At 37.5% G+C, this 12,816-nt stretch overlaps 1 protein-coding gene across 1 annotated transcript in view; it reads left to right on the top strand.

Annotated features, from left to right (window-relative positions):
* LOC126373820 (sialin) overlaps nt 1-12,816 on the top strand; it is a 75,651-nt gene that overhangs the window by 8,281 nt on the left and 54,554 nt on the right. Inside the window, exon 2 of the mRNA XM_050020145.1 lies at nt 1,404-1,472. Coding sequence (XP_049876102.1) covers nt 1,433-1,472 — 40 coding nt within the window. The 5' untranslated portion in view covers nt 1,404-1,432. The remainder of the gene's footprint in view (nt 1-1,403; nt 1,473-12,816) is intronic.

Genomic DNA, 12,816 nt, shown 5'->3' with positions numbered 1-12,816 from the left:
CAGTCATTTGCCAGTTCTTCACGAAGAAACTATTGTTGCCCTGAAAACAATTAAATCTGTATTATTATGGACACATACATACACACACATTACTTCGCCAGAATGTTTTATTTGTAGGTACCATTTTTATGTACGTACAATTGAAAACCCGTAACACATCGTAATTAACTGCGCTTAGTAAACGGATGATTACAATATGCTTTTGTACATTTTGCATAGTACCACAGAACTACGCGATAGTGTGTTAAATTGAAAAGACAAAAGTTCGTAATAAACTGATAAACATTAAGGTTTTGCGGTTATAGCTTTTGTTGCTTGACTAATATTCCCAATAGCATGAACTACGTATAAGTACCCACGCAACCGAGCTTTTTGTCATGAACATGAATTACTTAATTAGTTGCATACGAGTTTGACGTCTACGTTTGAGAAGCTCGGTGACGCAGCAGTAAACGCGCTCGGTCTGCGATTGTTGAAGTTACAACTTTCGCAAAGGCCGGTCATAGGATGGGTGACCACAGAAAAAAAAAGTTTTCATCTCGAGCTCCTCCGTGCTTCGGAAGGCACGTTAAGTCGTTGGTCCCGGCTGCTTTAGCAGTCGTTAATAACCACCAATCCGCACTGGGCCCGCGTGGTGGTTTAAGGCCCGATCTCCCTATCCATCCATAGGGAAGGCCCGTGCCCCAGCAGTGGGGACGTTAATGGGCTGGTGATGATGAGTTTGACGTCCCCGAAAAGGTTTAAAAAACTAAGACTTATAGCCATAAGTATAACGATTCTACATCGCTCTTGAATATTTAGCACCAGTTGAACAAATGTGACAAATAATAATAATATGCAAATTAAACGCGCAGCCTCGCGTCCGCATATACTTTTCGCTATTGCCAATTAACAAAATAATTTGACTTTCGCGCCACGATTTCTATGAACTGTCATTTGAAAAGCGTGAGTTTGTTATCTGTGTCAATTTATAAGTATTTTTTTATTGTATGTAACCAGGCCAAAAAATTCCAAAAAAAAAAATATTTTTTTATTTTTATTAGGTTAGGTAGTTTGTTTTCAATGTACTTATTAATTAGTACGAATAAATTATTTATTTGTAATGTTTCTTGATAAAAAAAGAACTGTTTTAACGTAGTGTACCCACATTATTTCTCGGTATAACATAGGCGAAATTGGACATTATATGTGCATATTTACTTACCTTAAATATTCATATTTATTATTTCAGTTTCATAGTACATTCGTACATTAGGTACCATACGTATCAAATATGCAGTTATCCAGATGACACACACACACCCATAACGTACAATCACGCCCGTATCGCCTATAATTATGACTTCGTTCAAATACCTCCATATCGATTCTTGGAAAATAAAACATTATTTTTTCCTTTGCAGAGTCTGCAATCATTCCAAAGGCACGCACCATGGCTAAAACAGAGAAATCATTTCCAAGAAACTTCACAGGTAAGCACCATGACTTCTCGCTAATTTGTTGTAGGGTTGTCAGGGGGAAAATGCAATCATCTTTTATTTATATATTATGTCAAAATCAGACAGTTCGTTATAAAGTCCATCTTAGGATGCGATTACTTGGGGCCTATGGCTCTGCCCACCTCATTACGGATTACGGGCACGAGTTTTTATGTGTAGCCACTCGTGTTCGAGTGTATTTAAGTATTATGTATATGTGTTATGTATTTGAGTGTATTACAAATTACACCAAAAAAGTAAATTGGCATGCTTTCATTCGTTGAAAATCTGTCATCTTTGAAGTAGCTATTCGAAACCCAAGTAAAATACTGTCTTTGTCTTTAACAAAGAAAACCAGTTTAAATTGAATCGTACATGAATACCGAAAATTTTACACGGTAAACTTACAATTAGGACAATCTATTGATATTCGAAGACGACGCCGCAAGCGCACCGTCGACTGAGCTATTGATTAGTCGGACATGTCAGGGCAATGACACCTGGCTAAAAGGCAACCCTATTCTCGACTTGTATCGCTTCTAAACCAGTAAAAATAAAAAGACGATGCAATTTAATAGTGTAATAAAAGAAAAAATATTGCGCTGGCTAATAGCTGATTTTTGACTCATAAAAAACTTGTTCAGTGTGACCATATATATCTTGATTGGAACAATTAATGTTGTTTTGACAGATATTTAATGATGGCTCAGTCGTGAAACATTATGTATTTGTCATTGGCGCATCGCTAGCCGCGGAAGCCAGAACAAAAAAAAAACAAAAAAACATTGTGTAGTCATTTGTTATAATGTTTGGCATTTTTAGCGTGTAATTTCTGTTTAAGTTACCTTATATTAATTAATACATTAAATTATTTGCGGTATTTTTTCCCTGGATTTTCCTACTTGCTTTTATAACTTGACCTAAAAAGGATTTGATCCCAAGAGACATAATAATCAACTGCTGCAGAAAGTAAATAAAAAGAATAAAAAAAACATTTATTTCAGGCGATGCTCATAAAAAGTGTATGTATGTGTAGATTAGAAAAAAAATTACAAATTCCGTACTTATGTTAAATTAATATATTATATTTAATTTATTTTATTTTTTATTATATTTGTTTTTTTTATTTATTTATTATCATGTAGGCAAAACATAAAATAAAAAAATTATAAAATATTTACAAACGAATGAAACAATGGCAATTTTATATGTACAGCCACTCGTGTTCGAACTCATTGGATACTTGTCAACAGCCTACGTCACCTACTTGGCAATTCTTGACAGATACGATTTGAAATTGAAACGTACAATCTTGACGCCATGGCGGCTGCGCCAAGTCACACCCACAGAACTTGGCGGCCGACCACGCGCATCGCAACCGTGACGTATGTCGCTTGGCAAGCTGCCATATTGAAAATATACGCGCCAAATGCTCATATCTGTAATCGTAATCGCATTTCCGGTGGGAAACAGATGACAAGAACTTTGTAATAGGGATACATTTTATAGTATAGATTTATTTTGACCTGTGCTCCAAGCCTGTGCCAGTTTATGACGATCGTCACCTTCTAGTCGAATTCTGGGGGGTTCAAATGGGCACATCGAAGCAATTCATCTAAGAAAGCAATATTGCTATTTGACATTTGTTTGTATTGCGCACTTACTTTTATATGCGCAAATGACAAATTGCAATATTGCTTTCTTAGATGAATTGCTTCGATGTGGCCATTTTAACCCCCTGTTTTTTTTGACGTTATACATTTAAAAAAAATAGACTTAATATTCTGACTTCTCCATCACGATGGAGACATGTAGTTGAGCTCACAGTTCTGGATTCGAATCCCGGTGGGGACACATCGCAGAAATCACTCTGTTATCCCTAGTTTGGTTAGGACATTACAGGCTGATCCGCCGAACCGAACAATAGGATTATTGTCCAAAATAAGTAATCCGTGCTTCGGAAAGCCCATTAAGCCATTGGTCCCAGTAGTAACTTGCTGATGTAAGTACGTAGTCGTTACATGAGTCATGTCTGGCGCCTTTGGCGGCTTAATAATAACCCTGACACTAGGGTTGATGAGGTTGGTAATCTACCTCACAACCCACAAAAAAGAAGAGATCACGGTTGGTTACTTCATCATGTCAATTTTTTCAAGTGCTTTGCTTACCCCGTAAGGGGTTAAGAGCGTGAATTATGTCTGTACTCTATCCTCTTTCCATTTCTCTTTGGGACCTCTCCGAACCACTGGTTTTAGAAAGCCACAGGGGAGTTAAAACTTATTTTTGTATGCGCAAATGTCAAATTGCAATAATGCTTTTTAGATTATTTTTTAGATTAATTGCTTTACATAACATACATAAACAGCCTATATAACGTCCCACTGCTGGGCACAGGTCTCTCCTCAATCAACCGGAGGGGGTATGGAGCATACTCCACCACGCTGCTCCACTGCGGGTTGGTTTTTACGGCTAATAGCCGGGACCTACGGCTTAACGTGCCCTCCGAAGCACGGAATCATGTTACTTTTTCGGACAATCAGGTGATTCAAGCCTGAAGAGTCCTTACCAAACAAAGGACAGTCTCACAAAGTAATTTCGACAATGTCCCCATCGGGAATCGAACCTGGATCTCTAGATCGTGAGCCTAACACTCTAACCACTAGACCACAGAGGCTGTGATTAATTGCTTTAATGTGGCCTTTTTAGACCCACAGGCAATAATGACTTCTTTTTACTGTAAACAGCGTTGTAAACACTCTGGAAACAAAGCGATGACAATGAAAGGCACAATAATCCGTTAATTTACAATACAAATCGTTCGAGTGACAGACTCTGTTGCATGTGTTTACGTCGCCGATGCCAATCGTGCGCAACCGCATACGTAACACGCATTTGCATAACATATTATGAGTAAATTGACGTTTGACAATTCAATTGTCAAACATGTTTTGACACCGCGGAAACTTTAGATATTGTTTTAATTTGTGCGATGTCAGGCTTTTCGGCGGGAAACGGGAACGGGACAGTGCTTTCTTCATTGAGTAATCTAAATAATTAATACGAAGTCGTGTTTTGTGGTTAATGATCGCATTAAGTTAGTCGGAAGACATTCGCGAGTGTTATTATATTGGAGTATTCAATGAACAAAGTGTATCTGCCTATTTTCGCTTCGTGCCGGGAAGCCGCTTCATAACTCAAAAGTTTATGCGGACTTTTGAGTTAATTCGTTTGGGGTTCGGAGTAGGAGTCTACTCCGAGGGTGGGGGCTTAGGTTTCATCATCATCACCTTTCATCATTTCATTAATCATCAAGAAAAAAAATACGTCAGACATGGCTGTATGAGCATAGTACCCTTTGCCTTACCCTTCGGGGAAAACCAAAACAAAAAAAAAATGTGCGATGTCAGTAAGGGACTTTCCAGGCTACGATCCCCAAAAACAATATAGATGGCGCTGTATAGTTTTTCTTTCGTTTGAACCTTCGAATTTCATGGATAACAGACATATTCAACTTTAATCTTTTTTTGGCTATCAATGACCCTTGTTATTACACCCAGGCGCAATTACATCTTCCACCCATTATTTATTCTCTTCAAAAAGAGAAGAAATATAGGTAGCAACATTATTCTATACATAATGTGATCCAAATGGCAAACAACAATTATTTTTATAAATGGGTTATCTTGTAAACCCAAAAACGAAGATGAAAGATGCATATGTCTGGTATCCATGAAATTAGAAGGTTAAACGAAGAAAAAACTCTACAGATCTCTAGAGATTTTAAGGAACGTACCTTAGAAATAATTAAAACACATAATACCGTGTTCTTACCGCGTTAATCAGGGATAGGGAGAGAGTCTCATGTTTAATTTATTTTATTTATTTATTTATTATGGACAACTTACAAGCTACACTCTGCACATGCAAAGTTACAGACAATAAAAAAAAGATGTTCCGGTATTATGTGTTTTAATTATGATAATAACCGCCTAAACCTCAAACAACGAGTACCCTGAAATGGAAAGTCCTTTTTTTTAAAAAAAAAAAGAACGTGTAGGGTCCTGTGGCGAGGCGAGGTTTTTCTTGCAGCTTCTTTTCCCCGGCTATACAGGTCGTGAGAAGCTGCAGTAGTGTCAGGCGGATGAGACTTTCGTTATGTAAAAAAACACTATTCAAAGTGTAACTATGTTACCTACTGAGTAAAGATATTTTTGAATTTGAATCCCTCATTAAACCAATCATTTATTGCGTTAATAATTTACTCCAAAAATAGACTACGAATAAGTCATACTCGTACAAAATTATTCGCATAGCAACAAAAAGCAACACACCACGTGTTCATTAATGAAGTATTACGTAACAAAATCTGCCGATAGTCCAGAACATTCAAAGACAAGTGACAAGATGGCAAAATGAATTAATGGTGTTATATTTCATTTGCTACTAGGAAACTCCGAGATGATAGGGCTGGCCCGAAGAAATTCATTCATTCAAAAAATATCTTTATGGGTCTCACCAGTGCGCGACCCTTAGTTTAGGATACTCTGGTCTAGGTTGTTTGATTATTCCTATAGCACACCCCGGAAATTTCACACAAACAACCTCGTTTTACACAGACACTACACATTGACATTGGTGCTAATTCCTGTAAACACCATCTAATTTTATTTTAGGTTATATCTGTCATTTTCTTATCCGCCGAAAAGGAAAGGGCCGGGTAATCGACAAGCATAAAATTTATGGAACACACGTCAATTTTAAGCACAAATCTAAAACAACCGTCTAAAAATTTTACTTCGGCCAATAACCCGCCATTATTATGTTGACAGCACACGTCAAACGGTTTGCATACCAGCGAGATACCTTTTTGATTCGCACGGGATTCATTTATTTACTCATTCTTCCTAAAATTAAGAGCTGTCAATCATCCGTCCCTTTCCTTTTCGGCGGGTAAGAAAATGACAGGTATAACTTAAATTAAGAGATGTCTGCAGGAATCGGGGCCATTATCGTACACGCGCATCTGTGTGTCTCTTGGTATTAAATTAGTTTACGGAATATCTAAGCGGGTTATAATACATATGTCCATAATTTTATGAATATTTTTCTCGTCTATTTATTTCTTAAATATAATATTGAAAATTAAAAAATATCTGCTTACTTTTTTAAACGTTGACAACCAGAGTTTCCTGTGATGATTCAGAGAGAAGTAAGCTGTTGTAACAGTTAGTTAATAAAGATTTATTAAACGTAGTTTATTTCGTGTAACTAGGTGCTAAGTATTATGGTAATAGGGTAGTTTCCAACTAGACAAATCAGTTACTTTTAGCATTTAGCTTCTTTTCCCTGGCTATAAAGTTTGTGAGAAGCTGCAGTAATTTTATTCGGATCAGGCGTTCGTTATGTAAAAAAATAACGATTCAAAGTATAACTATGTTACGTATTGAATAAATATACTGAATTTAAATTAATTTACGGATACGTATCACCGCCTATCACGTTTGTGTAACAGAAAGTCTTGCGGTTGGTACCTCTGACTACCCCAATTGGCTTATAGTCGTGAGCTTATGTTATGTTATGTTGAGTCGAAACTGTTGGTTTTCCTTTTTGAAACAAGTATAATTTTGATTGTTTATCAAGCAAGTACAGTCATGGTCATGAGTGGAGACTGTCGGTTTAATTTGTGTGGGTTGTGATGTGGAATACCAGCGTCGTCAACCCTAGTGTCAGGGTTGTGATTGGGCCGCCAAAAGCCCCTGACATGGCTCATGTAACGATTACTCACTTACATCAGTAAATAATAACCGGGACCAAAGGCTTAACGTGCCTTGCGAAGCACGAATCATCTTACTTTTGGACACTGGGGTGATCAGCCTGTGCTCACAAAGTGATTTTTATTATATGTCCCCACCAGGATTCAAACCCGGGGCCTCCGGATCGTGAGTCCAACGCTCAACCACTGGACCACAAAGGCCGTTAAAAAAGTTAATGTGACATGGTATCAAAGTGTATACATATTAGTACTCGTGACCGTACATGTTACTTACGAATTTTTATTACCATAAAGCATAAATAACTCTCGTTTTTGCTTCGCTGTCGTCGGGTAAGACACGTGATCTCTGCGGCATTGACCGTCACCTTACCGTGCCTTACCGTCACAGTACAAACATGCATGGAAGCCATGAATGACGCCAGGCCATACTTTGGTCATTCTTCTAATACGTTCATTTTATGTGCCATTGTTTTGTTGCTGTCGTACATACATTTTATTAACAGCCTAGCCGTTTTACTAAACTAACAGCTTACGTGATGCTCCGTAGCGGACGGCCACAGGCTAAAAAACATCGGCCGCGACAAAAAACTTGTCAAAATTGGTCCCATTTTTGTTTTGCTTCAATGATTGTCAAAGGATTATAATTTAAGTAATTAGAGCATTTATAATCCAGTTTCTTTAATATTTCAGTCTATAAACCGCCTTAAAACTTTCACTTGAAGAAAGCAAAAGTAAACAGAAAATATTCTTTGGCTGTATGTTAAAAAGTTGTTGCCATACGGTCCTTGGTTCATTGAAAAACAGAGCCGCGGGCACAGGTTGCTTTAATTTGTAGGTTAGTGTAGCGCGTAAGTTCATGCTCGGGGTAACATGCGCTGTTAAGACCGACACGACGAAAAACAAGTTTGCATTCGACTGGTTCAAAATGTTAAATGTAATTAATGTTATCTGTTCAGAAGGTACATTTTTGGCACACGAAGGTGACTGTCAGCCGGCAGTGCAGAATCACGATACCAAAAATAATAATAAAATAAACTTAATCTGTTATTTTTTACAGCTCACTCACCATGAAGTATTTCGTATATGGTGACGGAACAAAAACTGCACGCATCCGGTGCGGATGCGGTTTTCGCGCCATCGCATTTTGACGTTTTATTTTTTAAATTTGCGGTTGATGAATTTTTGGGCAAAGAAATCTTAGTCTCATGCAAATCCAGCCAGTATCATAATTCTTCTTAAATGTTCCTCAAAAATCAACGTTCGTAAATTGAATTTTAATTTGGAAAACAAATGATACGGCCAGTTCTATTAAAGATCGTATGAAACGGCTTGGTTAAATTAATTGAGGGCGTGTCTGATGCCTTTGTAGAGTTAGGTATGGTGTATAGTAGAATGTCTGTGGGTTTCAACAACCCACGCAAACTGTAGGCTTTATTGCGCCTGGCCTCAATATTTCACCATCCTAACCCCCAGAGAAAGTTTAGAAACCTCTGGTTTTATATAGACATCATTTACTTCACCGAGTGCCTAAGAAAGTGACAGTTACCGATAGCTTCTTCAATTAGGGTCTATTCTCGCAACGTACATTTTATAGCACGTAATGTACCTATTCAAAATTACCTAGTTTACATAAGAGTTATAGGTGCATAATAGGTGTTGGATTTGGCTAGAATTCGTTAAAAGAAGGTCTTTCATGTTGAAAACCTCTCTCGATTATGAGATTAGTTTATTACTACTGTTACTTATTTGTTCTTTATTCGATTTTTAAAAGGTAACAAACAAAAACTAAAATCGCCTTCGTAATAGTAAAATATTTTATGAAAATAGAACTATTATTAATATTATTTGTACTAATAGGTACTTACAAAGATAAGAGACTCAAAGATTAAACAACAAACAGACCAGTCAAACAAGCTAAGTTTGAGGTCCGTTACAGAAATATGATTGGTGTTCCAACGGTGCTGTGTGTTGTAAAGTGCATGCTAATATTGCTTAGACGTCTGGCTAATTGCATTGCCGTTGTGTAGTCACCATCTCTTGAGGTGTTGTAGGGACTCCCGTGTTTATGTCTGTAGTGTGTAAGTTTTCTTGCGAACCTCCTATCCAAAGAAGGGATTAAAATCCCACACGATAGAAGAAGACTAACACAAGTGACTTGACTGTTATAGGCGGCAATACTGCTCACCACTTATCACGTTCGTCTAACAAAAAGCTCAGTGAGGCGTAGGTACTTAGTTCACCTTGCTGTGGAAGTTCCTTTAAAACTTGATATGTGTATGTGCTCTTTATTACCAAAATGTTAACAAAACATAACATAAATAGCCTATATACGTCCCACTGCTGGGCACAGGCCTCCTCTCAATCAACCGGAGAGGGTGTGGAGCATACTCCACCACGCTGCTCCACTGCGGGTTGGTGGAGGTGTTTTTACGGCTAATAGCCGGGACCAACGGCTTAACGTGCCCTCCGAAGCACGGAATCAACTTACTTTTTCGAACAATCAGGTGATTCAAGCCTGAAAAGTCCTTACCAAACAAAGGACAGTCTCACAAAGTGATTTCGACAATGTCCCCATTGGGAATCGAACCCGGACCTCCAGATCGTGAGCCTAACGCTCTTACCACTAGACCACGGAGGCTGTTCGTTAACAGCGGATTTTTTTTCACCTGTCTCATTCTATATTGCATTAATTACTTAACGGTAGAGAAGTAGGCATATTGAATACCGCGTACTTTTCTAAACAACCTCAAATATTTTAAGTGATCCTTCATGGCACTGCGAAGGGCTGGTTGACGTTGATCGACTTAAGAGAGCTGTGAAGTTCATTCCCACAGCACAAAATACGTATGTAACGTCACGGGTTCGAATCTCAGCTCAGGCTCTAAGGGTGGTATTAATAAACAAATCTCAGGTGAGACTGCCCTCAAGATCATGCTCAAGTCTCTATTTTTATATCAGAACTGTCACAATGACATGATCTTGAGGGCAATCTCGAAGATGAGATTAGTTTATTAATACCACCCTAAAACACTGACCCCGGCGTAAGATTGAATTCAAGTTTGGATCATAGATAATTCGTGGCTGGCTTTGCAAACTAAAGTATCTGCAATTTTTTGCTAAAATAGTAAGTTTTATTGACAATAGCAACAGGTGCAAATCAGATTCGCCAAAATTTTCAGATACGACAGTTAACGACATCAGCGACGAATTGTGCCATCACGTGGATTTGTGCTCTAAGCAATAAGCTCGCTCCCTTTTAGATGGGACTTAGAAATAACTGGCGAGGAGTACTCGCTCCTCAAACTTAATACCATATACCATGCTATATTGAAACCTATAAGGTGGAGATTTGTAATTAGCATATAGTTACTAATGATTTTATTTACTGTACTATTCAGCTGTTAATCTTCCTAAAAGTAAATAAATAAATAAATATACAATACCTACATCTCTGCTTACCCCTAAGGGGATACAGACGTGATGTTATGTTATGTTATGATTTTTGTTTTTATAGCGTTCACCCGCGCTTAGGGAAACTAACAAAGAGGAAATTAAATTGAAAAAAATAGGACTTGAACCAGGAGCTCTTGTCAAGCCGAGATGAGCATGTTAACCATTGTTTTAAGTTTACGCGGTTATTATCATAATTAAAACATCATCCCGTGATCATGGCACTTGCAACAGTGTCGAAATATCGGGAGTCTCATATCCCCATTTAAACGCGGTAAGAACCCGTTATTATGTGTTTTAATTATGAGCATGTTAACCATTACACCGCCGGGTCTCTTCGGCCTGAATGTCCGGTGCCTTGACAAAAGCTACGGGTTCGAGTCCTATTTTATTCAATTTAATTTCCTCTTTGTGAGTTTTCCTAAGCGCGGGTGAACGCTATAAAAACAAAAATCAGTCCCGTCCAAGTCAGATTTTTATTCGATTTAATTTTCTCTTTGTGACGTTATGGTATTTTTTTTCCTAATGATGTCTCGCAATCCTTCAGAGCCATGGAAACCCCACTAAAGTAAAATGTCTAACGGGATACCAGCGTGCTTTACAGTCGGAAGTTGGACTTGTAATCCCTCAGCTAACACCACTAATACAAGACTCTAAATACCTTACCGCTGTTTTGTTTAAGTTCCATGGTGCATTCTAATAGGCCAGTTTCCAACTAGTCAAATCAGTTTTTACTAAACGTCAAAACAAGAAATGATTATGGAATTTGTAGGAAAAACCACACTGTGACGTCATAGAAAAAGTGATAGAATGTCGGACTTATTATTACGTTTTTCTTGATAAAAATTCATAAATAAGTTGAATAGAAAAAAGAAAATGTTTTTCGTTAGTTTTAGATCTGTCTTTATTTAGTAATCAGAATTTATTTTGAATCTAGTACAATTTTGAGGACCCAATTTTGAGACCCAATTTTGAGGTTAGGTAGAATTGATGATTTTGTATTCATTTACTTGCATACATTATCGAAATGACATTTGAGACTGTCCTTTGTTTGAGGACGTCCCTGGCTTGAATCTCCTGATTGTACGAAAAAGTAAGATAATTCCGTGCTTCGGAGGGCACGTTAAGCGGTTCGGCTCGGCTAGTAGACGTAAAAAACACCTCGTGCCATAGAATAAGAAATAATACTATGAGTACGTATAGAACAGCAACTCTCCGCTCCCCTCTAGCGTGTGAGCTAGGTTTACCTCACCCCGAAATAAGTCGAATTGTAAAATGAGATTGATTTTTAATTATCTTAGACTGGCTTCTATTTCCAGACTAGCATTTTATAATTTATCTTTGAGCCATTCAAATACCTTATTAAGTTGTTCATTAGTCAACAGGCTAGATAGTCATTTTAAGTGAAGTATAAAAATTATGTACTTCACTTTAAATTATTGTAATAATTTATGATAAATTCTTGTAAGTTTTTGCATGCTATACACTTGGTGGATCATGAGATCCTTATACATAAAATTGTGACCATCTTGTAACAACCATGTATCCAAGCAAATAAAATTATTCTATTCTATTCTAAAAAAATTTAAAAACCAGGGGAAATCACCAAAAGTCGTGACTTTACCATATAATTAATTTTTTATCATACACATCTCGTATGATTTTATCAATCAATTTAGGTATTAAGTATACTTCTGTAAGTATTAAGTGTTAGATATAAGTATACCTATTCCTGAGTGTGAATGCATTACAATTGATGTAATTATGGTTTTGCGAATTGTATAATCATTCACACGAAGTTAGGAAAACCCAATGGTCATCTTGCGTAGTTCCTGTGGATAATTAATTCAGTACAGTACCTAATTATACCCCTGACAATGTTATTTTTATAAAGTTTTTGTATGTTATATTACACTTAGTTCTACCGTAAAATAAAGAATAATATTACGAACGGCCATTCTCCGCTCCCCACCAGCGGCTGAGCTAGGTTTACCTCACCCCCTCTCGGTCTTACTTTAGTCTTCAATGGCGCGCATAGTCAGACGTCACACACACACAGTTGCGCGTGTACGATAACGTCAATTCTTCTTCTTATCGTGTGGGTTGTGAGGTGGA

The sequence above is a fragment of the Pectinophora gossypiella genome, chromosome 16 (assembly GCF_024362695.1).
Source record: "Pectinophora gossypiella chromosome 16, ilPecGoss1.1, whole genome shotgun sequence".
NCBI lineage: Eukaryota > Metazoa > Arthropoda > Insecta > Lepidoptera > Gelechiidae > Pectinophora > Pectinophora gossypiella.
This window is presented reverse-complemented; position numbering and strand designations above follow the sequence as displayed.